Genomic DNA, 27758 nt, shown 5'->3' on the forward strand with positions numbered 1-27758 from the left:
CTGGCCCAGGTGGCCCCTCGCTCACTGCCGCAGTCCAGCCACATAACACCACGTCAGTCCTACAGTCAGAGGGAGGCCCACACCAAAAACAGCGGAAGGGATAATCCCCAGTGAATACATACATTCTCAGAAAGAGAGAGAGAGAGAGAGAGAGAGAGAGAGCAAAATAAAAGAGACCACAATGCTCACATCCGGCCTCACCAACGCCCCCCTCACCAAGCTCCTCCTCATTTACACTATCATGTCGTCGATCGCGCTGTCAATCCTCGACATCAAACACCTCGCCGCCATCCATGTGTCGCCGCATTTCTGGCCCTATGTCCAGCTCTGGCGCGCGCTGGTCTGGCAGCTCGCCGGCTTTGCCAATTCCACTGAGGCGCTGTTCGCCGCTATGTTGGTGTATCACTTGCGGGTGGTAGAGCGCGCGTGGGGGAAGCGGAAAATGGCAGTGCGTATATTCCTCCACCCCCACCACCTTTCCAGAACCCTCTTTCTCTATCAATATGGATGATTCTATTCAATATTTGGGTTGAACCTGGAGGTTGATGCTGATGCTAATGTTATGCTTTGTTCGAAACAGACCTTCCTCCTCTCCACCCTCCCCTATACAACCCTCCTCCCCCCGCTCCTCCTCGCGCTGTTCGTTCGACCGCTCTCGCTGAATACCCTCAACTACCTACCGTCCGGCCCGACGGCCGCGGTCTTTGCGCTGCTGGCGCAGTACCACGCCACGATCCCGCACGTCTTCCGGTACCGCGTTGGAACCAGCAGCAGCAACAGCAGCAATAGCAATGTTGAAAACGACACCAATGTTACCCCCATCGACAACAACAGTAACACCGAATCTCCACCCTCCAATAATAACACCCCAAAACCCCCAATCCCAACCCCAACCCCAACCCCAACCCCAACTCCCAGTCTAACCCTCCTCCTCTCCGACAAATCAACCACCTACCTCGTCGCCGCTCAACTCGCCCTCTCCCAATTCCCAGCAATGCTCCTCCCCGCCGCCGTCGGCTGGGTCGTCGGCGTTGCCTGGCGCGCCGAGCTGCTTCCGGGCTTGTCGCCGGCGACTACGGGGTTCCGTGTTCCGGTGTGGGTGGTTGGCGAGCGTGAGCTTCATAGGGGCGCTGTCGGTGGTAGTGGTAGTAGCGGGCGTGGTGGTGGTAGTGATGTGGGAGCTGAGCGTGAGCGGTATGATGATCTCCGGCGGAGATTGGAGGGGGAGGTTGCGTCTGCTTCGGGGTTGGAGGGGCAAGGTCAACAGGGTCAACAGGGTCAAGGACAGAGGCAGCGGGGTGGGAATGCCAATGGGAATGCGGATGGAAGTGGTTTGGTGGAGAGGTTGAGAAGGGCTTGGTGAGATGTTGGTTTCTTGTTGTTCTGTCTGTGGCTCTTTGCCATCATTTGGGTGGGATCTATAGATATAGATCACTTCGGCTGGCACGCATAGCCAAGGTATTATCTGCCCATTGGGTTCGAACCAACAGTTAGAAGTGATAATTCTACATCATTCAATTCTCAGCAATGAAAATGCAATGCTCAATCAGAGACAAAAACAGGCCTGCACTAGCAGACAGAATCCATGAATAACCCATATAACGCCCGAGTCTGATGTCTATATCCTTGAATAACCAAATACCTCCAAGTATCGCGTATCCAATATCTACCGTCCATTGCGACTCCGTCTCATGTTCTCCTTACACTCGTTGCAGTACCACTTGACTATACAGTTGTCAGCATCGGATCCGAAGATTGAAGACGCCACACTGGACACATCAACTTACCATTCTTGCCAGGCGGTTTCGTCAGCCCCACGCACGACAGATGGAACCACTCGCGCGGACAAGCATCATTATCGCATGCGACCATCTCGCCGAAGCTGATCTCGTTGCAGTAGCAGTACCGCGGCTCGCCCTCCTCGTCTTCGTCGTCACCCTCGTGCAGAGATTCTTCGTCGGAGGGTATGGCAGGCTGTGCGGGGACAGCACCCTTCTTGTGAGAGCGCTTGGCGGGCGCAGGGTCGGTGCTTCGCGTGGGACGGGAACGTGGCTGGGTGTTCTCGGCCAAGGTGGAGAGCACGGGGGTCGAAGTCTTAGAGGTGCGGCCCTTGGATGTTTCGGCATCGACCGAGTCGGCGGGTCGCGCGTCCAGATCCTCGCGTTTGGAGCCCGCTGCGGCCGATGCTCGCGAAGGAAGCTCGCCTTCGAAATCGCCGCGGTGTACATCGGCGTGGCCGAGTTCGTTTTTGACGGGACCGTCCCGGGGAGTGGATTTGGGTTCTGAGGGTTTGACTGGGTAGGCAAAAAGGTCAGAATTGATGTGAGCGACGGGGAAAGTCGACATACTGGTTGTGGGTTGACCAATGCGGTTGGAGGCCGAGGATGATGGCCGCTGCCGAGAGTTGTTGTTCTGTGCAGAGTTTGGCTGGGTGCGAGATGACTGCGGCCGAGAGGAATTGGGCCCCGGACTGGCAGCACTCCGTGGAGGGTTGAAAGATCCAACCAGGGGCGACGGCGCCATAACGGGCGATGTAGCGTTGGAATTGGCGTTGGTCCTAAAACAATGTCAATGGGATACATCTTCATAGTACGGCAAAGCGAGACATACTTCTTGCGCGCCGCGGCGGCGCCGGAATTGGGAGCGCGGGACCGTTTCTTCTCCACGGCATCCTTGGATGCGACCCGCTGGCTCCCCGCGCCGCTGGTAGTTCGTTCCATTGGTGTAGCCGCGTCCACCGCCAGCGGGCGCTCGACCTTGCGACGTTTGGCTGCGGCGCTTTGATCAGCTGCAGCGTGGTCACCACCACGAGACTTGCTCGCATTGGTCTTGCGGGCACCCGAGCCTCGCCCTTCTTCATAGTCTGCGTCGACATGCGTCCGACGTTGTTTCCGAGCCAAGACAGCCTCACGCCGCGCCTCACTGCGACTGGCAGCTTCGGCTTCGTGGAGCGCATGCGCCAGATCCTGCCTGTGCGACACGGCTTCCCGACGCGGCCGCTCGTTGGTCGCCGCCTTGGCCGTGCTCTTGTTCGAGTAGGCCCAGTGAGTCAGACTACCCAGACGGGCCTCCTCACTGATCTCGCCCGCGATGTATGGAAACACAGTATCCAGCCGGAGAACTTGCCGATCCAGCTCCTCGTTCGCGTTGGAAATCACATGGTTCTTCTCGTCTGCTGTCATCATCAGATCGGAAAGATTCTGTCGCACGCGGTCGAAAAGAAGCCGACGGCTTTTACTCTCGGGCAATTCGAGGGGCTGGGAGAGCTCCTGCAGTAGAAGACAAAGAAAACATTAGTAACCATTCACCAACGCACGAAATTCATTGCAAGTCATCTAAAAGCGACATACCTTGGGCAAAACATCCTCGCGCACAACACCCCCAGCAATGGGCGCCGGGTGAGGTGGGTGAGGGACAGGTCCCGACTCAGAGGCGTACTGAAGAAGCTGCAGCAAATTTTCTTCAAGAGCCCAAGCCTTCGCGTCGACCTCCTTCAGCAAAGAATTATGGCGCCGAAACTCGCGCGGCAGCGCCGTGACAGAGTCGGTGAAATGCGTGAGAGCCGGGTAGAACCCGTGCGGGATAGGGGGCGACGCAGGAATCACAGCCGTCGAGTCTCGACCGAACGCGAACGAGGACCGGCCGATGGTCTTGGAGGTGCGAGACGGGTTCGTCCGCGTCTGCCGGGATGATTGGCGAATTCCCGTGCCCTGGGGCTGGAGGACGGACGAGACGGCGGACATTGTTGGAAAGAAAAAAAAGGTAGGTAGGTAAGTGGAGGTAATAACCCAAGTCAGATTGCACCCGTTAGGAGAGGGTCGGGGGATGTGATGGGGGTGAAATGGAAAGCGTTGAGGGAATCAATGAGATGTAGCGACGGTCTGCCACCACGTACAACACGCAACCCCTCATGGAGCAACCAGAAGACGTTGTGGTAGGAAAAGCAGCCGCCGGGAAGTTCGCGTGCGGAGAAGCGGATCGGATCAGGTGAGTTGACGCCTGTGGAAAGAGGCATGAATTGCTGAGTCACGACTCGTGTGACGTCATCTAGGAACGGCTCACCTGGCAATACACAAACAGACTTGGCTCGAGAGTATACAAGGTTCTATCTACTAGGTAGTAGTAGAATACTGTAGGTAACAAAAAGAATCTAAGAACAATGCAATGCATACATATTCGATTGAACCCCTTGACCAGCGTCAATAAACAAATCTCTGTATTTTACACAGCACGGTGTCTAGTATAGACGCGGCCCTTGTTGCAAGGATCATGGAGCCCAAGATCCCGTCGTATACAATAAGGTCAATAACACAAAACAAAAGAAATCATACAGCAGAAACAAATGTGGTACAAAGAAATTTGGACGCTAGCTCCCAGGAGAACCAATGAACAAATGAAACCGACTTCTGCCGCGAGACTTCCCTTTGCACCTGCATTCAAATCAGAGCCCATATGGACGGGCAATGAATTTACTCGCCCTTGAGGCGCTCCTGGTGGACAGAGAAAGCGTCTTCCAGGAACTCCTGCTCCTCCTTGAGGTGGACGGCCTTGAGACCGCTGGCGACCGAGGCGCTGGGGGCACGACCGGCGTACATGACGTGGCGGCGGTTGTGGTGCTCGGTCGAGTTCAGCAGAGTCTCGATACGGGGCTGGGTGTACGACCAGGCACCGGCGTTCAGAGGCTCCTCCTGGCACCACACGATGTTCTTGGCGTTGGGGTAGCTGTCCAGGTTCTCCTTGAGCTGAGCCCACGGGAAGGGGTGCAGCTGCTCCACGCGAGTGATAGCGGTGTTGCGCAGGCCATTAGCCTCACGGTGCTTGATGAGGGCGGCGTACACCTGGCCAGAGCACAGAATGACACGCTCAATCTTCTCGGGCGCCTCGATGGCAGTGCCGTGAGCAGGGTCAGGAATGATCCACTGGAAGTGCGAGTCATTGGTGAAGTCCTCAAGGTCCGAGCGAGCAATCGGGTGACGCAGCAGGGACTTGGAGAAGAAAATGATCAACGCTGCAAATCATCAGTTAACATGAAGCATTCAATATATGTGGAGGTGATACATACGCTTGCGGAACTGGCGCTGCATCTGGCGACGGAGGATGTGGAACAGGTTGGCAGGAGTGGTCATGCAGGCAATCTGCACGTTGCAGTCCTGGTGCTGGCGATCCAGCTTGTCGGCCGACGGGTAGATGCGAGGCTCCTCGTTGCAAAGCTGCAGCCAGCGCTCCATACGACCGGAAGAGTGCTCAGGACCCTGGCCATCGTAACCGTGAGGCAGCGAGACGACCAGACCAGAACGCTGGAACCACTTGGATTCACCAGAGGCAATGAATTGATCAATGATACACTGAGCGTTGTTGGCAAAGTCACCGAACTGCGCCTCCCACATCACCAGGGCGTTGGGCGAGGTCAGGGAGTAACCATATTCGAAGCCGAGACTATGATAAGATTAGTGTCCATGGTTCTTCGGAGTAAAAGAACAAAAACCATAAACTTACGCGCCGAACTCGCTAAGGGACGAGTTGGAGATGACGAAGCTGCCCTGCTTCTCGCTGATGTGCTGCAGAGGAGTGTAGGTAGCCTCGTTCTCCTGGTCGTGCAGGACGGCGTGACGCTGGGAGAAAGTACCACGCTCGACATCCTGCCCGGAGACACGGACATGGTAGCCCTCGTCGACGAGCGAACCGAAGGCCAGAGCCTCAGCAGTAGCCCAGTCGACGTTCTTTCCCTCATCGACAGTCTTCTTGCGATTGTTCAAGATACGCTTGAGGTTGCGGTGGATGGTGAAGCCCTCAGGAGCATCGCTGACCTTGTCGGCAATGTGTTTCAGCGAGGTGGAGCCCACGGCGGTCGGCAGATGAGGAAGCACCTCGTTGGCCAGCTCCTTGGGGGTCTTGAAGTTGTTCCAGGCGGAAGTCAGCCACTCCTTGCTAGTCGGCTGGTAGTCCTTGCTGCGGTCGAAGCTGTCGTTCAGCATGCCCCAGACCCACTTCTTATGCTCGTCAATGTCCTCCGTGGTGAAGGTGCCCTCTTCAATCAGCTTGGCGATGTACGTGTCCAGCTGAGCCTTCTGGGCGGCAATGCGCTTGTACATCAAGGGCTGGGTGAACGAGGGCTGGTCAGTTTCATTGTGACCCTGCTTACGGTAGCAGACGATGTCAATGACAACATCGCGCTTGAACTCGGCACGCCAGTCAGCGGCGACCTGGCAAACGTAGTTGACCGCCTCCACATCGTCACCGTTCACGTGGAACACGGGAGCATCAATCGACTTGGCAATGTCCGAGCAGTACGGGGTGGAACGGGCAAAGCGAGGGTCGGTGGTGAAACCAATCTGGTTGTTCACGACAATGTGGATAGTACCACCGGTCGAGTAGGCCGGAAGGGAGTGGAAGCCCATGGTCTCATAGACAACACCCTGGGCAGCGAAGGCAGCGTCACCGTGGAGCAGGACACCCATCGCCGTGTTGAAGTGAGACTCATCGTTGTTGTAGTGCTGGATAGCACGGGCCTTACCCAGCACGACCGGGTCCTCAGCCTCAAGATGAGACGGGTTTGCCACCAGAGACAGCTGCACGCGCTTACCCGAGGGGGTAGGGCGCTCAAAGTTCATACCCAGGTGGTACTTAACATCACCCGAGCCCTCATCGGACGGCTCGGTCGAGCCAGCGAACTCACTGAAGATCGACTCATTGGGTTTCCGAACGACATTGGACAGAACGTTGAGACGACCACGGTGGGGCATACCGATGACGATGTCCTTGATGCCGTAGTCCACACTACGATCAATAAGGGCCTTCATACCAGGCACAAGACTTTCACAACCCTCCAGACCGAAACGCTTGTCGTTGGGGAACTTGGTCGCCAGGAAGGACTCGAAGCTGGAACTCCAGATGAGACGGTCGAGGATGCGGCGCTTGTCGTCCACCGAGTACTTGTAGGGCTCAGGGATCTCGAAGCGGTCCCGGATCCACTCGCAGGGCTTGCGGTCAGGGATGTGGATGTACTCCACGCCGTACGAGCCACAGTAGATCTTCTCGCAGGCGGCAATGATCTCGCGCAAGGTCATCTTCTTGCGGCTGTCGGTCACGAAGCGCGGCAAGATACCGGGTCCGAGAGCGAATTCCTCGTCCAAGTCACGCTCGGTGAACCCGTAGTGGTCCAATTCGAGCTCCTTAGGCTTGTCGTAGCCGAACGCCTCGGCCTCACCACGGATGCCGAGAGGGTCGATCTTGGCCTTGTGGTGACCACGGGCCTGGTAGGCGCGCACCAGCAGCTGAACCTTCAGGTGGTTGGTAACGTCGGTGCCAGCGGTGAGGCCTGCACCGGGCATGTCCTGCGGGACACCACCGGTAGGGGTCGGGACGAGGGTAGGTGGCGGCGTGAAAGCCTGAGAGATGGGCATGTTGCCATCCTCCATGTTCTTAAAGTAGGTCTGCCACGAGATGTGGACGCTCGAGGGGTCCTTCTTCCATGCGAGGTACATCTCATCGATGTAGTTGGCAGTGTTGCCCTGGAGGAACGAATCGTTGGGGTCCTGTCCGCCGGGTAAAGAAAAAATCGCGCCGTCGCGTTAGTCGAATGCCCGTTTTTTCTTTTCATGCGGCACCATGAAAACCGGATCGCAAGCGATCATCAAGATTGTTTGTAGCTTACCACTCCCAGGTTCGTACCCTCCGAAGGGGCCGCATAGTGCCTGGCGCCGTTGAATACACGGTCGACGACGGCAAGAGGTCGGCGAGCAGTCATGCTGAAGCCGGAGTGCTTTGAGGCGCTCCGAGCACTCGAAGCCAAGTGAAAGCTTCTCCGACATGTTGAGCAGGTCGCACCGCGCAGCATGCCGCTGTTGGTGGCCTTCAAGGCGGTATTCCTAAACATTGCGGGATTTTTCCGGCGATCAAGGAAGGATCCGATGCAACCGAATCTGTAAAATGGAAAACGGGGAAAGGCTCAAGAGGCCAATTCAGGCGTTCACACGAGTCAGACCAGCTATGCGCCTGGGGGGTCAGCCGATCACTGCCAGGCTGTTTGGCGTCTGCCGAGAGTACCGAGACACGGAGCAAGGGAAAAACGTACAAATCAAATCGAGACAGGTGTCGACTAGTATTGCCGTAGCACCTGTTTGGAAGCGGAACTCATCAGAGAGCAGAAACTCTCTAGATGTTGAAAAGGAGAATAATTAAAGAAAAGGGGAGGAGAAAAAAGTCAGGAGAAGAACTCGCAGGAAGAACAGGGCAAAAGTGAGCTGGGCAACCCGAGAATGACGGTACTGGCGGAATGAGGCTGGTGCGCTGAGTCATCCCAAGTCCACAGCCGACAGCGCCCGGCCCCGCCACACACGCGCCACAACCGGTTAACCCTTTCGGCTGTGCGGGAGAAATCGGCCCAATCGGACTGCCGTGGATTACTATGCGCAAAAAACAGCCAGCTGGTCAATTCCAGAGCAGATAGATGGGATGGTTACAATGACGACCAGAAGTATGATATCTGGTAGATAAGAGCCTATATTCCACATTACTTCCTTTACCGGTTATGGTTTTACTTAGATAGCCGATAAGTACAACAGAACAGAGTGAAATTACTTCTAGGAGTCGAAACATTTTGGTACTATATGGAAACTCTATGTACAGAAAAATCGCTCACAGTACACACAAGATCAAGACACGCCGTAGAAGAAAGCGAAATGGAAAAGATAGAGCAGACACAAATGCGAAAAGAGATTAAGTCCCCGACAGATATTCGTAAAATCGTCAGAAGTAGATAGAGGCATATGCAAAACAGCGAAGGGAACAATTGTATCTGGCCGACAGAAAGGTGCAAATTACAAGACATTATTATGGAGTCGTGCCGGTACGTCGTCTTCCCCGTCGGTGTATGGTGTCGGAGCGCCGATGCCACTCGTCGGGAGATCGGCAGGGCGTCCCGAAGGACTGGTATCCTTCAGTGGGGAGGCAACATGAGGATGGATGTCATCCGGGTGATACCCAACACCAGCCAGTCCCTCATCGGCGCTGAACGGTCTTATATCAGAGACAGTTGGACTGGCCTCGGAAGCGCCTGTGAAACTGCCGCGGTGGGAGGAAGAAAGTGTATGCGGTGGCGGGCTACCGGTACTGCTGCGCAAGCTGCCGTTACTACCGCCCCATGCGCCGCGGCGCAATTTCATCAGTGCGCTCAAGGACATTTCGTCATCCAGATTGCGCATGTCGACCAGCTGAGCCAGCCCTGGACTGGAAAGAGACGGGTTAGAATGAGCGGCATTGTGCGCCTTGAGGGAGATGACCGAGTTGCGATTGCTCCATTCGCTTCGTTCCGTGATCGGGGTCAGGCTGGGCTCTTGGAACTTGCCCCGGCTACTGAAGCTGCGGGAGACGCCCTCAACACCACGCGGGCCAAAGTATCCACCATTGGTGAGCTCAGAAGCGCCGTTGCCGTTTGCCTGCGCATAGAACCCAAACTCTTGACCATAAAACCCGTCGTCGTCGTTTTCGAGGGCTTCGGCATTGGCCGCCGCGACGATCGGATCATCGTAATAGGCATCTTCATTGTCGTCATATATGAGGTCTTCAAAGGCATCTTCGACACCCATCATCTCAGGCGCTTGGCTCAGGAGATTGTCATCTGACACCAGCCCGGGTTGCGAGTCTCCCGTCTGCGAGTGTTGTGTTGCGCTGTCTTGTCCTAGAGATCTGTCGCTAGTGCTGAAAGTGCGATCAAACCGTCCCTGGTTCGCTGCTTCATTCGCTGCAAACGTGAGGGCATTGTGCAAAACCTCAAGGTTTTGCTCCGTTAGAACACCCGCATGAGCCCGGGCAGGTCCCATGTTTGGGATTCGCTCGCCAAGGGGACCACGTTTGACCGAGCCGGCAACCCGGTATTCACTAGCAACGCTGGGCATGTGCTTCAAACCCTGGTTGCCATCGTCTTCCAGCAAGCTGTCTTTTCCTGGTGAAGAATCGCCAACATCGTGAGAGGGCATAGACGCGGCCTGCGTGCCTGCGGGCTTTCGGTCATAGAGATGGCTGGTCTCGTCATCGAAGATGGATTCGTCGAACGTCTCTTCTTGGTCGTTAAAAGTAAGATCGCCGAATTCCCCGTCGTCAAAATATAGGTCATCGTCGACATCGTCGAGGCCCTGTGGCTGTTGCTTGGGAATCGGTGGTATCGGCTCTGGTGCAGTCATCTGCGCAGCGACAGGCGACTGCGACTGATGCGATTTTTGAGTTGAGTGAACCGACAACTGTGTGGCCTCATAATGATAGGAGGGCGGCAGGTCCAAAGCCTTCGTTGGAGGGGCATAGCCAGCGCCCATCACACTGGCATCCCCCGAGACATCTGGTGGTGCAGCAGGGGTGATCGGGCTCGCAACCACAGGCGATAGCCCTGGGACAGCCCATGACTTGATCTCGCCATTAATATCACGAGGAACTGAGAGTGCAGTAAAATCGTCGTCATCGTCAGCATCAACATTGACGCCGGGAATTTTCTCCTCCAGGCCGTCGAGGTCATCTATGATTTCGTGGTCGAATTCATCGTCAAAGTCGTCAAAGTACCCATCTTCCAGCTTGCGTGCGGCTTCTTTCTCCTTATGCTTTTCTTCGAGCAGTTTTTCTTGCACGGAGGATTCCACGCCGTTCATATCAAAACTGAATCGAGAGGCATTACTTTTGAAGCGCTTCGGTAAACCCGAGGGCTGAGGAGGCACATGTGGGATGGTATCTTGATCTTGCGCTTCCGTAGGCGGGCTCGTTTTCGGGGGACTCGGCAGAGGCTTTGCTGCTGGAGGTGGTCCTAGAGGAGCTTCCAGCTCAACAGGCTCAGGGCTCTGTTCCGGGACCCGAGAAGGCAGCTTTCTCGCGAACACAGGCACCGACTGTCCAGACCCAGACTGGGGCGGGTTCGTCAGTAACGGCGATTGGAGATAGCCCTTATTTTCAACCTGCAGCACATTTTGATCATCAAAATGCTCCTTGAACACGGGCGAATGGTCACTGTTTCTTTTATTCTGATCGGCCCAACGGCTCGTCGGGTTTTGAGCTGAATTTTGCGACGGAGATGAGTCCTGTCCATCGGGCGGAGCACCCGGTGGACCAGACACATTTCGGCGAGGCCGTGGCGCTGAAAAGTCATGGACAATATTCCCCCGAATTCTAGGGTCGTAATCGTCGGGGATGGCAGGGACCAGGTTCTGTGCACCGATATTGGCATTATCAGTCCGAGAACCAGTCATCTGGGAGGATCGTCTGCGGGCGAGCAGAGATATCGGGTTCAGAAGATGAAGCATGGCCTTGCCCGGCCGATGATGAGCGTGCTCGGTTGAGACATCGCGATTTTCCGTCCGTCGAGGAGCCGTCGCATCGACCTTGACAAACTCCCTCTGTGGCATGGTATTTTTGTCCGCCGGCGAGTCTTCCGGTGAAGTTCGGAATCGAAAGTGACCTGCAGTCGGCGAGCGCTTCTGGTTCTCGGTGGACGGAGTCTGCAGGTTCCGTAACCCCTTGCCAAAGGACCGTCGGAAAGGCGAACTTGGCTTTGAATCTGGCTCTCCATCTCCCTGATCAGACCGCAAAGCGGTGATCGACAGTTGTGAATTATTCGACTGCGATGTAAAGGCCGGTTCTCCATCGTGCTCTCCAGGACTCGAATGTGGACGATTGTCTTTCTCCACCGATGGGGAGGGAACGGCGAGGCTGACTGAAGAGGAGAGTGGTACAGTGAACGAGTTGATGTTCATCTTGGAGACATCGTTCTCCAGCGGCGACTCACTCGAGGGCGGGGCATCGTGCAAGGGGCTATCGTCGAAGGTCGAAGCGAGGGTCGGGGTGTCGGGGATTGCAGGAAGTTGAGGAGGACTGGTGCCAGGGCTTCCATTTACCCCCTTCCAGGATGTAGATGGTGCGGATAAGGGAGCCGGCGCCGCTGAACGGCGATGATCTCGGCGCCAGTAGGAAAAGACGGTGGACGGGGGCATGGTGGCAGCTGGTGTGAGCCCCCTTCACAGCACCCGTATGAGTAGGAGTGGTTTTCAGACAACGTGAAGGTCCATTGCGATCGATCTTAAGTGCTGAGGGGCCACAAAGTCGACGGGGAGGCCATGCTATGTCTCACATACCAGAGACAACAGACCCGTGGGGCTTGCAGGAACCGCTCGGTTCTAGCTCCTGGCTTGGAGAAAAAGGCTGATGCCTAGGGGCAATTAAGAATAATATATATGATATTCCTGCACGGAGGGGAGATAAGCAGGTGAGTCAAAGCGAACTAAAGAAGTGAACAGGAAAGAAAAAAAAAAAGGATGCACCATCCCCGGGAGACGTAATCCGCAGCTGCGCTGCGCCAATCGAAGCTTGGTGCCGTGCACGGCAGATGGCCGAGATTTCAACATTCCGGGGCAAGGTTGGATATGTTGGGTATAGAAATAAATAGAGATCAGTTGAATAAGATATTAAAATCAGGAAAATAAAATAAAATAAAGCAAGACAGGCATACAAGAAAAGTCCCGAATTCAATCAGTCGTTTCTATAGATCATACAAGGAATTGCGCTATTCTACATGGATATCCTTCAAAAATGACACGCTCAAGCTAACAATGCTAATGTGAAGACCAAAAAGGGAAGGCAAAGAAAGGAAAGGGAAAATCATAACAATAAGAAAAAGAACAGATGGTTGGAATAGAGTCCTAGCGGATGCTCTGTCTCCAGCGGTCGATCACGTCCCGTTGGCCCTGTTGAATAGGTTGTCTTGCTGTGTTCAAACAACTATTGGGCATGGCATATGCCATGCCACCCATGGCCATCATCGGGTTGTTATAGGGAGGAGCAGTCGGGTACACCCCTCCGTAGCCATAGGGTTGTGGCATCGGGTATCCCATTTGGCCCATGGGCGGGAATTGCTGCATTGACATTCGATTCCCATAGGGTGGAGTCATGGCAGGGTGTTGTAGCACATCATCGTGCGAGGCTTTTCGAGCCAGACGGGTCGAAGGTCCTTGCGATAGGGCCGCCATGCTTCTGCGCACCCGCGGATTCTTTGGGTTTCCGCACCGAGTATTGCCCTCCTTCTGAAGCCGATTGCGTCGTTGAGCGAGAGTCTCATTTTCATTGACCTCTTCGTTGCCTTTGGGGGCAATACCAGCCCGGCTATCGAATTCAGCCATAAGGTCATGGGCGAAATCGCTTTCTGCCGGGTCCTGTCCCCTGAGACGTTTCAGGCGCTCGGCCAGGGTTTCAATCTCATCGCCGCTCTCAGCCACTGGCTCAGGCACATGAGTTGGAGGCATAGTCGTGGGACGCTTCTGTGGCTGAGGAAGTGGCTCGCCCCGGAGTCTGGCCCGGCGTGCGCTCAATGGCTCATTTTCTTCCTGTTGTCGTTTCTCCATCAGTCCCAGTGGCCGGTCCTCATCGTCTGCATTGGTCTTGTCAGGGTACAGCATGGCCAGAGGGATATCATCATCATCATCCACCGCATCGCGGCCTTCCCAGGCCAGTGTAACAGGCCGTTGCCGCCGTTTCTCGCTCTGCTTTTGAGCCATTGCATCCAATTCCAGCAAGGTAGCATGCGTTGCCTGTGCCTGAGATGGCATAGGGAGTGCGGTGCGACGCCGCTGCTTAAGCTCTTGCTTTCGCAACTGCAATTCCGCCAAGAGCGTATTCGGGGGTCCCACGTAATCTGGTTCCTCATTCTCCTCTTCCTCGGAAGTTTCATCGCTTTCGGAACCGCTGTCGCTGTGTCGCTCATGGTGATCATCGTCAACTGGGCTGGGATCGTCTTCAGCTTGCCGCAATACATGACTTGAACGGACCGAATCTCCGCTGCTATCCACACTATCGGTGCGATCGTGGCCTATCTTGCCTGGCTTGTGTCCCGCAGGATTCTTGGAAAGAACTCTGCGCTTCGACTTAGTATACACGTACGAACCAACGTGCCCGGCGTAGGGGTGATCAGTAAAAGCCGAAACAGGCGCAGTAGCCGAAGCATCCAGGATACTCTCAAGGGTTTCAACGGCTGAATCGTGCTTAATTTCGACATCGAGTGACGCGGTAGGCTGATCAAAGAAAACACTTGCGCGAAGTTGTGGTGGCATCGTAGACTGACGCTTGTCATTCTGGCTACTGCCGGGCTGTTCTTGATCCGATGTAGCAGGCCATGCCGCGGAGTTTCTCTTTTCGGCCAGACTCGGATCCAGGATCTGCGTGCGGCGCTTGTCTCGACCTGTGTTCGCTTTGCGCGACAGTTTGGGTGGCAGGTTCAACATACGCGGGACCGGAGCGGGATAATACACCATGCTCTCACCCGTCTGGGGCTCCTTGTATGATTCTGGCTTGCTGGCCAGAGGCGGTCGACTTAGAGAGACCTGGCGCCCGGAATCAGCCCGCTCCAGAGGCGTGAAGTGGACGCCATCAAAGTTGGTGAACAGCGTCTGGGCTTGCTGGTACGTATCGGTCGACGCGGCCGTGGAGGGCCGGTCGATCGCCGCGATCACATGCGGATCATAGGTATCAAAATAAATCTCATTGTTTTGGGTAGGGACCGGTGGCGGTGGAGGGGGAGAACGGGCATCGTGTCGGAGAATCGATCCAGAACGTGACCATGTTCATCGGGCTCCGAGAGCTGGGCGAGACGAGATCCCGACACAGAACGCTGACGTGTGCCAGACAGAATCGAGCCATGCGCAGATGAGATCGTGCCCGTCGGCGAGAACGCACCATTTCGGACATGAAACGAATTGGAAGCTGAGCTGCACGAGCGCCTCTTCTGTTCCTGGTTCATTCGCCGAATCTCGCTTCCAATGTCTGCCGAGCTGGAGCTCAGGCGCTCCGCACTCTGCTCCAACCTCTCTACATTTCCAGTATAGGCACCTTGGATCGACTGCAGGTCTGGAATGGGGTGGCTGAGGGGGACGGGGACGTCACTCGAGGCACTGCGCAGGGGTGGTTGCGGGGATTCATGTCGCGCGACCGCGGTATTGAGTAGAGGAATGCGGCGGAGACTGTTCGCACGATCGTCGGCGGAAGGATCGACATCGTAGTCATCGTCCTCCACCACGTCGTAACTGGAGGCCGTCATGGAGCGAATCATCGAGCCCCCCAAGCCAGGAGATTCGGTCGTTTTGGCCGACTCTATGTCGCCTCCGAGATGGTCGGGATCCAGGGGCAGCCGCTGAAAGGCATGACCATGGGCGGGGGACGGGTTGCGAGAGGTGTCGGAGTGGGAGGAATCGGAGGCCACTTCATCGACCTGAGCGACGGCGTTGTACGCCATAATATATGCGTGGTCACCGGCTATCCATTCAGACCGGGTCGGATTGGCAAGTTCTTAGACAAAGGGGGTGACTCGGGGACAGGGGTCGGGAAATGACACAAAGAGGGTGCGATCAGAAAGCGAACCAGGGACGCGAGATGGAAGAGTGAAGAGATGAGGAATCGGGCTGGGGGGTGTCGCATGTGTGCTACGTCTCCGGGCTAATTTTGGGGCAAAAAAAATTGGAGGAATGTCTGGCTTTTATTTTTGGGGGGTTCGAAAACAAGGCAGCTAGCGTCTTGATTCTTCAAATAATCTGTACTAGGCTGAGTTACTACTGTACCATAACTACTACTCTATTTACTCTCATCCTCTTACCTACAGTAGTATCTCCCTAAGTATCTAGTAAGTCTAGTAAGTCTAGTATATCTAGTGTATTGTTGCGCTCTGAATTTAATCGATTGTCAACCCTCGTTCCTCAGGCTCCACTTGTTCTAGGCCTTCCCCAGCTTCTCTCTTATTTTCGATAGATATTCACCCTATCCTTAGCGAGTCCTCCCCTCCATCTGCATTATCCTCGAACCAGAGGGCTTCTATATCTAGTAAAGTCTCCCCCTCATTTCGACCGTAGTAAATCGGGGGAAACTCGTCATCATACCTTGATCAACCTTGGAAGAGTGACAATTCTACGCCAATGACGCAATGTCGCGTTGGTCAATTGCGTGAAATGAGCAAGCCAAGACCACGTCTACGTAGACGAGGGATTTGTACCAACCATATCTTCTTCGGATATTGCTCTCACGAGGCAAATGATATGGCAGGCGGTCTTGTGTTGTCTTGTAATCCCGTCATTAGCTGGTTTTAGCATGGTACGAGTAGACAGGATCGAATTAGCAACATAAGTCACATATCTATCCATTTCCAAGGGTAGCAGTCAAGTATATACTTGAATTCCACCAGAAACCCTAAAACTCGTACATCACCCGAAAAAATTGCTTCTTGGATGTTTCTTTCACTGGTAACCTCTCGAATCCTTTTATTTTCAGACGATTCAAATCATACCATCCAAGCATCGGTTGTAAATCCAAAGTGACAGGAAAGTCCATTTCTGGTTCGCGCAGGCACGTGATCGCGCGCCGTGAAGAGACGCGCCGCACCGACCACACTCCCCAGCATCGACGACTCGAGCAGAGATCGCGATTTCTCCAATGTGTCAACATGTCATACTATGATATTGACTCCATATTGACTGATGCCCAGGTAAACTTGAACCCGATGATGGCCGACCGCTAGACCTGGGAAAATCACCAGCTAACACCGTCGATCCAGAAACTGCCCTGTACATTCGAGCTCGAAGTACCTGGACTGGGCATCTTGGAGGGCAATCCTGGCGAGGATGTATGATGTGTACCAGAGTCATTTGACTAATGCGCTGACCACTCCTAGATCAAACCCGGAACCCGGATCGATCTGCCATTATGGCTGGGTGAAATGCTCTCAATTGGGTAAGACCCATCCCCACGCTGCTCATGGCTAGATGGCATCTTGGTCTTTTGGTCTCCCTCTAATACCGCGTGGGGTATCCTAGAGCACGACTGGGAACATCCCGTCTGGTCACCCTCGACATGCCCGATGCCTTGTCGGAGCGGGTCATGAATGCGCTCAAAGCAGAACCCCGCACCGTTGACCTGCGCGCGCTGGCCGCGCACTTCTACAGTCTGAGTGAACGGGTTCTCGAATTGTTTGAAGAGGAAGAAATGGTGGATGTCCTCAGCGAGGTATGTTATTGATGTCCTGGCTTGCTCTATCCAATTGACTTACGAAACACGGTCGCAACTGGAGACCTTCAAGCGACGAGCAGCAGAAATTGCGGACCAGGCGCATAATCCGCGTGGTGCTGTGGGCGAGGGCGTTGAGTTCCTTCGGGGACTGGACGAAACCGAACGGCAATGTATGTGGACTACTTGACCCTGCATATCTGTCAATTGTGGCGACTAATAACTGCGAACAGTATTCCGCGCCGCTCATGACCGAGCGAAAGAAATGCGGATCTGGTCGGGCGAGGCGAAAAGAAAATAAAGGGCTGAGCTGAGAAAAGGTCAACTAAATACTAATTATTCTATGATTTGATTCCTTTTGAACACCCAATATGGATTACTCCAACGGGGAAAGGGTTCCAAGGGTGTGTGACGTGGACTTGATAGAGGACATGCGATGTGTAACAATCTCTATGTGCTAAGATAACCATGTGGGGACAGTTCATCCATGGATCCGGATTGTGTGGTTTGTGTAGATTATATAACATATAACATATAAACTATGAATTACAGAAATTAGAGAGGTTAGAGAGATTCAGGAGGTGATCCATAATATGAGAAGATCCATCACATCACAGCTGGGCCCTCTCCCAGCGCAAGGGAACTTGAGACGGTTTGACTCCACGGGGAACATCCGATTGGCGTGGATTGAATGTCAGGAACACACTGGAACCCGATCGTCAGTGCGAAGGAGCCTATCGAATTTAGTGTCCACGCTGGGAGCAAAAATTTGAGGTTTAGGGGAGAGACAGTGAGACAGAGACAGAGACATCCCTTTCATTCTTCCCTTCCATTCCACGTCGGTGCGACAACTCGAAGTGGATCTATACTCTCTTTGATTTTATTTTGCATGCCTTTTCTCTTTTTTTGTCTCTAGTCTCGCTAGTCTCGCTAGTCTCTCTTTTCTTCTTGACTCTGAGATTGACTCGTCACACCCGTCGTCCCCGCGGTTCTCTTGCTTCTCTCTGCCTCTTCGCGACACTAGTGACTGCCACCCCCCCCCCACAGCATCTGATTGTTCCCCTTTCATGATCCCTCGCGTCGTACAGCGCACTCCACAAGATCGTCTCCGATACATTGTTCGAGCCAACCGCCAATTGGAAGTGTCGCAGACCCATTGATTTTATTTTCCGATGCTGCGGAATCGCATTAGCGCAAGTTGCGGCCGCGAACGCTGACTTTCCCGGCCCTAACCCGGTGATTTTCATCGCGTCAAGTATGCGCATGAACAGAGATGGATGCAGCCATGATGGATAGGAAAACTCAAAAACGAAGCTCGGGCCCGTCGCAGCCGGCTGCGCACTCTCGAAGCCCCGTATATCATACCGCCACTGCTCCCTCTCGCAGTGTGTCCTCCAAACGCCATCCCAGCCGTGAGTTCGATCCTCCCCTCCCTTTGAGTTGAAACTCTCAAGCTGTTCGGTCAGGCTGACTTCTCACACATGCTTTCCAGACTCTTCAGACCGTCCGCAACACCCGTCCCTTTCCCGTGTCAAGGGCCGAGCCAATATGTATACGCCACCACGGACCACCGCCGAACTTTCATGGCTGAGGGACCAGTCCCCGAGCAAGGATGCCACAAAGACTCCTCCTCGAGCATGCAGTATGCATTCCTCCAGGTGCTAGCCAAGCAACCCGCAATCAAACGAATACCCAGATGCTGATATTTGGCGTGTGAATAGAAACCCCGGATCAAGGCACCCCTACACAGGTGAACCCTGCCTCGGCTCTTCTACAAGATTTGTTGAAGGAACAGCGTGCACACCGGAGCTCCCGAGGCCCCGTGCCAGAAAGTTGGGACGATAATGGCCCACGGACACCGGATGCTCCTCGGGTGCAGGAAGAGACAGCTTCGGAAAAAGCGCGCAAGGTCAACGATGTCTTCTCAGCTGGACTGAGACAACCCAAGGAAATGGCAATGCGAGAAATGGATCAGGTACGCTTGACGGATACAACAAAGAAACAAGCCCCCAAACTTATCTGGCTGGCAGTACGTTTCCAAAATCAATAAGCTCAACTTCGACTTGAAGCTCGAGATCTTCCACCGCACACAGCAGATGAGTGCGCTCGAGAAAAAGCTGGTGCGCATGCAAGAAATGGAGGAAGAACTTGAACGAATGCACCGACTAGAAGATGAAGTCGACGAACTGCGGGCTGCGGAGAGGAAGAACCAGGGTCTTCAGGAATCCAACACTCAGCTCCACCGGGAGCTTGACAAGCGAGATCAAGCAGTCACCGAGGCTGTGGAGCTGATTTGCCAACTCGAGGGCAAAATCGAGCAGTTGGAAACTGGTGGACGCACGTCGCAAATGTCCATAAAACCCGAGACCGTCGATGGCTCGAATGTCGCGACCCCGAAAGCCCTTTCTGCTATCGATATTCCAGAAAGAACCTCGTCTAAGCGCGATCAGAGTCTCAAGGCCCAGTCTGCTCGCCAGCGATCTTCTGAACTGCGGCGACTGGCGAAGGGGCCGTCGTTTTTGCGGGCCAACAATCACAGCACCGCAACTTTACGAAGCCTCTACTCCCCGGAGATGAATCAGTCGCGCACGGCATTGACTGAGCTGACCAAGTCCGAGAGCTTCAACACAATGAGTGAGGTTTTGGAACCTGAGTCACCTAGACTGAGTGTCCTCAGCGAGTGCAGCGAGCTGCATCCGTACGAGAACAGTACCAGATGGAACTCATTCGACAAATTGGAGATACCAGTCCGGAAAGCACCGTCTACTACGGGTAGTTTGGACAGCTACGTGCCTCCGGCTGAACAAGAGGAGAGCAAGGGAGATCAAATTGATAAGTGGATGCAGCCACGACCAGATATGTCCGAGACGGTCATCATGAGACGACGGAATCGAGCACACTCAGATGCCTCGCAGACCGGCGCCCCGGATCTCATTCACGATTTGTATTCGGGCAAGCCCCGTGGGCGGCCGCGGCTTGATGCTTCCCTCTTCGGGGGCGCAAGGCTCCCTCCCACGCCCGATACGATGAGCACGGCGCATGTCGCAGCAACGAATGGCTCCAACGGGAGCATTGCAGCCCGAAGAAGCCCACCACCGGATCAAGATCCGTGGTTCCCGGGTCGACGGCTGGACCGTCGTCGCTCCGCCGACGAGCTCACTACTCGGCGCAGCTTCAATGGCAGTGAAATCACCGACAGCATGCAGACCAACTGCAGTGACACACCGCGTCTTGGAACGACGACCGCCGAGTCCCCTACTATCTACCCTTTTAACACCGTCGCCTCCAAAGCCAGTGAACTTCTGGGGCCTGGAAGTCCCAACAACCCTGTCATCGACTCTTTCGATGTCTTCCATGATGCACAGGAGGAAGTGGACTCTTCGAGTGTCAATCGGAGCCACAGCCCCCGAAAGGCCATGACTCCCGAGCCGCGGTCAATGGGCTACGACTCATCCCCGCCGCTCACGCCCCAGGACTGGCTGGCAGCTGCAAAGCAAGGACCCCGGTCTCGCAAAGAACGAGCTCCTACGACGCAGAAGGAGGAGTTGCCCATGGCAGAGCCGCCGCGTGTCCTCAGCCAAGCTGCATTCCACGATGATCGTAGCATCGACTCATACCCTACCGCTGAGGCCGAAGTCCCAGGGATCCCGACCCTGGATATGGCCGATCTCGACCTACTGGAGCAGCCCCCGGTTGGACCTATAGCGACATCTAAGCTTGAACCAGAGCCCGAGCCCGAGCCCGAACCCCGTCGACGTCTTAGCTTCCGGCCACCTTTCTTCGGCCGCTCAAGCAACGCCTCCCGCCGTCTCCAGTCCTCGCCCATGATATCCGAATTCCCGGACGATGACGAGGACGGTGCCCCGTCTCCCATTATCCCCAAGACCAGAAACATAGGCGGGGCCTCGCGGCGTCCCACATCCCAGATCATCGCCGATTCCCCCGACCTGTACTCGTCCAGTCTCCCACCCGCTTGCGACGGCTTTGGCGGCAATTTTGGGACCGGCTTGCCTCCGTCTTTCAGGACATCGGTCATGGCCGCGCACTCTGGCTCCACCACTATCTCTGCGCGCCCGTCGACCTCCCACAGCGCGGACCACAAACGCCGCAGCTCCCTTGGGATCTTCAGCTGGGTCAAGGGAGTCAGTGGGAAGCTTTCGGACTCTCCTGGCGCCACCACTGCCAAAGAGCCGCGGACCTCGTCACGTCTCGCTTTCGAGGATGGCTTTGGTATTGCCCGAGCCTCTACACCCGAGTCCATGGATGTCCCCGTTGTTCGTCCCCATTCGGAGATGACAGTCCGCAATGAGGACCATGCTCGCGTACCCCGGTATATGGGACGACGAGCTCGCAGGGCTTGATCTCCTCTCCCCACCCCCCCCCCTTATTTTTCTTTCGTTGTTCTTTTCGACTCATTCCTGCGCCCCCCCTCTTCCGTTCTCACTCCATGTATTATATCATACCCACGGGCCTGCCGTGTTTCACCAGCGGAGATGGTAGTATTGCTAGTATACCCCGTGTTCTTCTTTTTCTTTTTATTGGCTGTTAAACGTTCAGCCTTGCAACGGTTATATATATATATATATATACACATGTGTCCCTCGAAATCCTGGATGAATGATGTTTCACATTGCAATCTTGATTCGTTTTCTCTTGCTGTTGTTTCTGGGCCATGCAATTGCACCTGAACGTCAAAGAGATGGCGAATATTTGATTGCAATTGTTTTCAGGTGGTTTTCCTGCTGGCTCAGGGAGCTTCTGATTTTTTTTTCTTTTTGATTTTCCCTGGATTTTTTTTTGGATCTACTGGGTGGTTGGCACTTGTTTTCTTGTTTGAAGCGACGAGGGAGGTAATCTGAATTAAGTAGTTTCATCTATATTGTTTTCTTTTCATTTTTAAACCCTTCCATAGCCTCGAGTCCATTCTCAAACACCAAACTAGATTGAAAAATAAAAGAAAGGGAAAGAATCGCTTTTTCAGACAAATTACCCCACGCTCCAAATTCCCTTTTCGCCTTGAAAAAAGAACATAGAACAGATATATTATCGTACATAAGTTGCAAAACAATCCATATTTGCCATCGAAGTAAATAGGCCATTTTGCTTCCCCCTTGGGCTTGACCACGGGCACCATCTTGAGTATTGGGGAGTGTTGGAGGCCGCGGAGGTGGTAACGGCCCAGTGGCAGGTTTCATCCTCCCGAGGGCAGAGTCAGAAGTCGGTGTTATTGCGGCGAGGGGATAGGGGCATCGATGAGTCCCACCTTTTCTAGTCCTGGAGCCCTGCGACTGAGATCGAGTGGGTGATGGGGTGGTGGTATGGTATTGATTCACGGGCCGCTGGATTCAAGCCAGGGAGTTTGTAGCAAGAATGTGTCTCGTGAAATAGTCTTGAGCACACCCAAACCCTTAATACCAATCATGACCCTTTTCGCCCTGCTTCTTCTGCTTGGGATTCATGGAAATGATGCGCTGGCCCGGGAGCGCATCCGCAGTGAAGGCAGCCTCAAAGATACTGGCGATGGCGCGCTTCTCATAGTGTTGAAACGAGTCGTAGTCGTCGCGCTGGCCGTTGACAGCGCCCCATTCGATGGTGTTGGGCGTGGTACCATCGCCGAGGTCTGTCCAGCGGGTAACGACAATAGCCTGCCTGAACTGAAGATTGCGCGGGTCGCTGCGGTCCTCGGTAAGCTTGACCTCGATCAGGTATTCGGAGGGACATTCGGGACAGCGGCGCATCGGGCGACAGAAGCCACAGAGCGTGGTCAGCGCGTTGGGGTCATGTTGGCGCCCGGCCCAGCGGTCTTTGACCTTGTGCTCCACGGCTTGGAGCCCGCCGTTGTCGCGGGCCTTGGGGATGTGGTTCAGTGCACACTTGCACGCGGGCATCAGCTCGCCGTCGCGCCAGTGTGCGCAGGCCGAGAAGAACGGCCAGTAGTCCTCCCGCGAGTGGAGAAGCAGCCGCTGGGACGATGGCGGGAGACCTGCCGGCGCAAAGGTCTGGCTTGTTACCCGCATCAGTAGCCGGCCGTCGTGGACGAGGTATCGCGAGCTGTGCGACCAGTCGTCGCGTTGCCAGCGCCGTGCCAGCGAGTCCACCGAGATCCCATAGTGAGGACCGAAGCGATGGGCGCGCATCGCGAGCTGGACAAATGAGAAGGGGAGCGTGCGGCCGTGGGTGATGCGGTGGCGCGGCGGAGGGTTGAGCATGTTCTGCGCATTGGGGCAGTTGAAGAGCGGGTTGATGACATGCGACGGTTTGAGTCGTTCAGTTCCTTCCTGAGTGCGTCGGTGGTACCGCCCGCACGGGAAACACAGGAGATGCCGGGGTAGATCGCGGTCGATCCCCGCGAGGAAGTCCATTTTATAGTCATAGTTCGCCGGGTGATCCAGCACCATAAAGTAATTGAATCCCAACCGTCGATAGAGGGTGATGCTGGCAAGCGATAAGCTAGCTGCATCAGCCGGGCTCAGGAACCATGCAATATAGGCCCACAGCCGCCGCGGCAGCTTGGCAATATCGCCCTCTCCAGGCTCACGGTTCTCATTGTCTTCTTCCACCGGCCCGGAGTTGTCCATTGGGTCCAGGAGACCCAAAGAATGGATCATAGTCGTATAGTCGCGGCGCTCACCCAATTGAGTATCAACCTGCGAGTGCATTTGCTTGTATTTGAGCCGGTGGGCTTGCAATGGAGCGGGATCTGGCAGTGGCTTGTTGAGATCAGGACCTGGGGGCAGCGGCACCTCAGTGGTGGACCGGCTGCCCTTCCGGAGGACCTGCCGGGATTTCTTAGGGCGCAAGGCATTGCTGAACTTGGACTTGAAGCCCTGCTTCTGGCCGGGGCTTTCTGCCGACATGGTGAGTTGGTCGGAAGATAATCCTGGCAGAAGATCCAGCTGGTCGCAAGGTGACATGCTTACAGTACGTGACACGGCCCAGGACCCGCGGCGATCCGGGTGAGCCACACTGTGGCTGAAGCTTGGCTTTGCTGCCTTTTCTTTCGAATATAGAAAATAACATAGTAGATGTAGACACTGAACACACGTTTATTCGCTTGCTACAGTACACGGGAACTAGATGGTGCCACATGGCGGGATATACAGACGCCACAACGCTTTACTTTACGAGAAGCGCTTCTCCACCTGCTTCCAGTTGATAACGTCCCAGATGGCCTTGAAGTATTCGGCCTTGCGGTTCTGGTATTGGAGGCTAAATGGGTGTTAGTATATGTCATGACAAGAATACAATTGAGGGTCCTTACTAGTAGGCGTGCTCCCAGGCGTCAATGCCGAGAAGAGGGACGTATTGGCCGACGACAGGGTCCTGGTTCTGCATAGGGTATTAGCAGCTGCAACTGACCACTATTTTACAGTGACTCATGACTTACGGCGTAGGTGCGGATGCCAATCTGGCCGGTCTGCTTGTCCTTGACCAGCCAAGCCCATCCGCTGCCCTGGATGCCGGCCAGAGCGGCGTTCATCTTGTTCTTGAACTCGTCGAGGCTGCCGTAGGTGGTGTTGATGGCCTGCGACAGGGCTCCAGACGGGGGCTCACCACCACCGGCACTCGAGGGGGCCAAGTTCTCCCAGAAGAGGGAGTGGTTTAGATGACCACCACCGTTGAAGTTGATGGCGGGCTTGAGGGCAATCTGGGCCGAGATGTCACCCTTGTGCTGCGCCTCCTGGAGCTGCTCAACAGCGTTGTTGTAGTTGGTGACATAGGTGTTGTGGTGGTTCTTGTGGTGCAGCTCCATGATCTTGCCAGAGATCGAGGGTTCCAGTGCGCCATAGTCGTCTTATTGGCATTGTTAGTTGTGTTCACGCATCTTGGGCCCAAAATTCATTCAGAGACCACAAGAAGAGCCAGAAAGGCCGGACTTACAAGACAGGTCGGGGAGAGTGGCCTTGCCGCGGGCAAAAGTCAAGCCCGCAGCGCCGGCCTTGGAAGTAGCCGAAGCTCCCGAGCGGAGAGCAACACGGGCCGAAGTGCAGAGGAGAGAAGCCATTGTGAATGTTCGAGAATTATGTAGTATAAGTGGTGACAGTAAGAGGTAGTGTCAATGACCAGGCTGAGAGGGAGAAAGAGAAGAAAAGGGAGGAGAAGAGCGATGAAGTAACCGACCTAACGTCATCTTGTTTTCGCCCGGGTGCGGGTTCTTCCGCCCCGACACGTGAAATCGAGCTTGCGAGCTGCGGAAAAGTTGCTTATTGCACAACTGGCGCTTTTTGGCATCGGGCCTACGTGGATGACGAGACACCATGGAGTCTCCTTCGTCCTCGTCCTTTGCTGGCCAGAAGCGCAAAGTTGTCGACATGAGCTCCGACGAAGATGCCCGTCCAAGCGCCGGCTTTCGGGGTTTCGCACGAGCTTCCTCCCGGTCCGAATCGCCCCCGTCGATGGGTGGGCTAGGAAGCGCAGCCCACAACCCGTGGAATAACATGGCCAACCCCGCGACGGCACCCCCTCGAGGTGGTACGCCTTCCCGAGGGGGCAAGGGAGGAAATTCATTTGCATCGCGCATGATGGCAAAGATGGGCTACGTCGAAGGACAAGGTCTAGGATCTACTGGCCAGGGTATTGTTAATCCGATTGAGGCGCAGGCACGGCCGCAGGGTGCGGGCTTGGGAGCAGTGCGCGAGAAGACCAAGCAGGCTCGCGAGGAAGAACGACGAGATGCCGCGCGACGAGGCGAAACCCTGGAAGACAGCTCAGACGAGGAGCGGCGACGGCGACGAAAGAAGAAGGAGGAGCGCAAAACGGAGAGTCGCAGCGGGACCGGTACACCTATTGCGCGCACCAAGCCTCAATTCCGGACGGCACGAGAGATGGAAACGGATATGGAAGGCCTCGAGGTACCCAACGTGCTCAAATCTCTTATCGATGCTACGGGGAAGGAGCAGCGTGTCCTTACTTCGACAGCTGGGTTGATGACTCCGCAAGAGTTTGTTAGCCAAGAGGATGGAGAGGCCCTCAAGATTGCCCGGCGGGCTCGGCATGACCTGGAGGCTTTTGCGGACGAATGGAAGGGTTTGGCCGAAAGGAAAAGTTATATCGAGCTCGAAGAAGCTCAGGTGGTGGACGAGCTAGATGCATATCAGTCCCGGGTCGATCATCTTACGGGATTGATTGCTGCCGTGGAAGAGTTGGACATTTTCGAACACGATGAGAACATTGCGGCCAAATTTGACGAAATGACCGGCAAACTAGAAGCTATGGAATCCAAGTACCGTGATTTTATGGATGAGTACCGGCTGGCGGAGACAGCAGTTGCCGCTATACATCCGCTGTTTCGCCAGGCTATGGAGGAGTGGGAACCTCTCCAGGATCCCATGTTCCTTGTGCCTCAGCTTCGTCGCCTCCAGCCTCTTCTCTCTCGCAGGACCGAGGGCGAGGAGTCCCGGCAGCGGCAGTCCACGACACCCTACGAAACGATGATCTACACGCTATGGCTCCCACGGATACGCTCGGCGCTCCTTAATGATTGGGACGTCTACGACCCGTCTTCCGCCACATCGCTGATCGTGGCATGGAAAGCGCTTGTCCCACCGTTTGTCTACGCCAACGTTATCGACCAACTGGTGGTCACGAAGCTCAGTGGAGCTCTCAAGAACTGGAAGCCTCGGAGCAGCCGAAGACACCCCAGTGAGCAAGACGGGCGATTCCCATGGTGGCTTTTCACATGGCTGCAATACTTGGACGAACGGCATACCAACCCCAAGCAACCCACTGGTCTCATGTCCGATGCGAAAAGAAAGTTCCGTGTGGTGCTAGATTCGTGGAGTTTGCGTCGGGGACTGATCAACGGGATCGAACTCTGGCGGGACGCGCTAGGGTCCGAGTTTGATGTGTGCCTGCGCAACCATCTACTTCCGCGTCTGGCACGTCACTTCCGCGAGGACTTTTCCGTGAACCCTCAGGACCAAGACCTGACTGCCTTTGAAGATGTCCTTCGCTGGAAAGACTTCTTCCAGCCCAACGTGATGGGCTTGCTCTTGGTTTCTGAGTTCTTCCCTAAGTGGCACGAAATTCTACACATTTGGTTGACCAATGACCCCAACTACGAAGAGGTCGGCGCATGGTTCTCGTGGTGGCGGACCCAGGTCCCGGCCGAGCTGAACGAGCTCACCATTGTCGACGACGAATGGAAGAAGGGCCTACAGACTATGGACCTTGCCTCCCAGCTGGGAGAGCGTGCTGCTGCCGAACTGCCCCCGCCTACTTCGGCGCGGCCCGCACTTCCAACGCGCGCAGAGGCCGTGGCCGGTGCGGCCGCTGCATCCACCGCACCTCAGACGAAAGCGCCGATTGTGGAGGAGGTCGCTTTCAAGGATATTCTGGAGGGCTGGTGTGTGGAGCAGGGACTCATTCTGCTGCCCCTGCGCGAAGCTCACCCGCACAATGGCCAGCCGCTGTTCCGTATCACCGCCAGCGCAACCGGCAGGGGTGGCGTGGTGGCCTTTATTCAGGGAGATGTAGTTTGGGTACAAAACAAAAAGGCCAAGGACATATGGGAGCCGATGGGCCTGGAGGATCAACTAGTCGAACGGGCAGAACGGTGACGGGCCGAACACGAGCTGTCCCAATGTGACTGATTATTATGATTATTATGATTTCCATTACTTAACAGCGATGAATAATGCGTTTCTATTCTCCGATGATCCTTCCCATGTCTCTTGGGGCGGAGGGGCGTTCTCTGGTCTTGGCACCGCGACATGCCCCACGACCTCCTTTTGCGTCCCTTGGAA

General features: G+C 55.1%; 10 protein-coding genes across 10 annotated transcripts; 4 read left to right on the forward strand and 6 right to left on the reverse strand.

Annotated features, from left to right (window-relative positions):
• Window positions 1–181: 181 nt before the first annotated feature.
• dscB lies at window positions 182–1363 on the forward strand (the record flags this gene model as incomplete). The annotated part of the gene is made up of 2 exons (XM_056658507.1): window positions 182–448; window positions 581–1363. 2 exons carry the CDS (start codon window positions 182–184, stop codon window positions 1361–1363), a joined length of 1050 nt encoding a protein of 349 aa, XP_056508800.1.
• Window positions 1364–1666: 303 nt separating this feature from the next.
• NUU61_007983 (putative PHD finger domain protein (Ing1)) lies at window positions 1667–3743 on the reverse strand (the record flags this gene model as incomplete). The annotated part of the gene is made up of 4 exons (XM_056658508.1): window positions 1667–1725; window positions 1788–2557; window positions 2611–3269; window positions 3351–3743. 4 exons carry the CDS (start codon window positions 3741–3743, stop codon window positions 1667–1669), a joined length of 1881 nt encoding a protein of 626 aa, XP_056508801.1.
• A 726-nt stretch (window positions 3744–4469) lies between these two features.
• On the reverse strand, window positions 4470–7876 carry kgd1 (alpha-ketoglutarate dehydrogenase KGD1; the record flags this gene model as incomplete). Its single annotated transcript, XM_056658509.1, has 4 exons — window positions 4470–5008; window positions 5063–5436; window positions 5497–7535; window positions 7655–7876. 4 exons carry the CDS (start codon window positions 7874–7876, stop codon window positions 4470–4472), a joined length of 3174 nt encoding a protein of 1057 aa, XP_056508802.1.
• Window positions 7877–8819: 943 nt separating this feature from the next.
• NUU61_007985 (uncharacterized protein) lies at window positions 8820–11969 on the reverse strand (the record flags this gene model as incomplete). Its single annotated transcript, XM_056658510.1, has 1 exon — window positions 8820–11969. The coding sequence occupies one exon, from the start codon at window positions 11967–11969 to the stop codon at window positions 8820–8822; it is 3150 nt and encodes a 1049-aa protein (XP_056508803.1).
• A 705-nt stretch (window positions 11970–12674) lies between these two features.
• NUU61_007986 (uncharacterized protein) lies at window positions 12675–15256 on the reverse strand (the record flags this gene model as incomplete). Its single annotated transcript, XM_056658511.1, has 2 exons — window positions 12675–14504; window positions 14549–15256. The coding sequence occupies 2 exons, from the start codon at window positions 15254–15256 to the stop codon at window positions 12675–12677; spliced, it is 2538 nt and encodes an 845-aa protein (XP_056508804.1).
• A 1197-nt stretch (window positions 15257–16453) lies between these two features.
• On the forward strand, window positions 16454–17314 carry psf3 (DNA replication protein PSF3; the record flags this gene model as incomplete). The annotated part of the gene is made up of 6 exons (XM_056658512.1): window positions 16454–16495; window positions 16565–16633; window positions 16682–16740; window positions 16824–17013; window positions 17078–17186; window positions 17247–17314. 6 exons carry the CDS (start codon window positions 16454–16456, stop codon window positions 17312–17314), a joined length of 537 nt encoding a protein of 178 aa, XP_056508805.1.
• Window positions 17315–18286: 972 nt separating this feature from the next.
• NUU61_007988 (uncharacterized protein) lies at window positions 18287–21374 on the forward strand (the record flags this gene model as incomplete). Its single annotated transcript, XM_056658513.1, has 4 exons — window positions 18287–18425; window positions 18506–18655; window positions 18735–18988; window positions 19044–21374. 4 exons carry the CDS (start codon window positions 18287–18289, stop codon window positions 21372–21374), a joined length of 2874 nt encoding a protein of 957 aa, XP_056508806.1.
• A 1047-nt stretch (window positions 21375–22421) lies between these two features.
• On the reverse strand, window positions 22422–23870 carry NUU61_007989 (uncharacterized protein; the record flags this gene model as incomplete). The annotated part of the gene is made up of 1 exon (XM_056658514.1): window positions 22422–23870. The coding sequence occupies one exon, from the start codon at window positions 23868–23870 to the stop codon at window positions 22422–22424; it is 1449 nt and encodes a 482-aa protein (XP_056508807.1).
• Window positions 23871–24134: 264 nt separating this feature from the next.
• On the reverse strand, window positions 24135–25018 carry sod2 (superoxide dismutase sodB; the record flags this gene model as incomplete). The annotated part of the gene is made up of 4 exons (XM_056658515.1): window positions 24135–24222; window positions 24275–24342; window positions 24401–24807; window positions 24895–25018. The coding sequence occupies 4 exons, from the start codon at window positions 25016–25018 to the stop codon at window positions 24135–24137; spliced, it is 687 nt and encodes a 228-aa protein (XP_056508808.1).
• Window positions 25019–25271: 253 nt separating this feature from the next.
• NUU61_007991 (putative G-patch domain protein (TFIP11)) lies at window positions 25272–27572 on the forward strand (the record flags this gene model as incomplete). Its single annotated transcript, XM_056658516.1, has 1 exon — window positions 25272–27572. The coding sequence occupies one exon, from the start codon at window positions 25272–25274 to the stop codon at window positions 27570–27572; it is 2301 nt and encodes a 766-aa protein (XP_056508809.1).
• Between the last annotated feature and the right edge of the window lie 186 nt (window positions 27573–27758).

The sequence above is a fragment of the Penicillium alfredii genome (assembly GCF_028826965.1).
Source record: "Penicillium alfredii strain IBT 34128 chromosome Unknown utg000010l_segment0_segment0, whole genome shotgun sequence".
Taxonomy (NCBI): Eukaryota; Fungi; Ascomycota; class Eurotiomycetes; order Eurotiales; family Aspergillaceae; genus Penicillium; species Penicillium alfredii.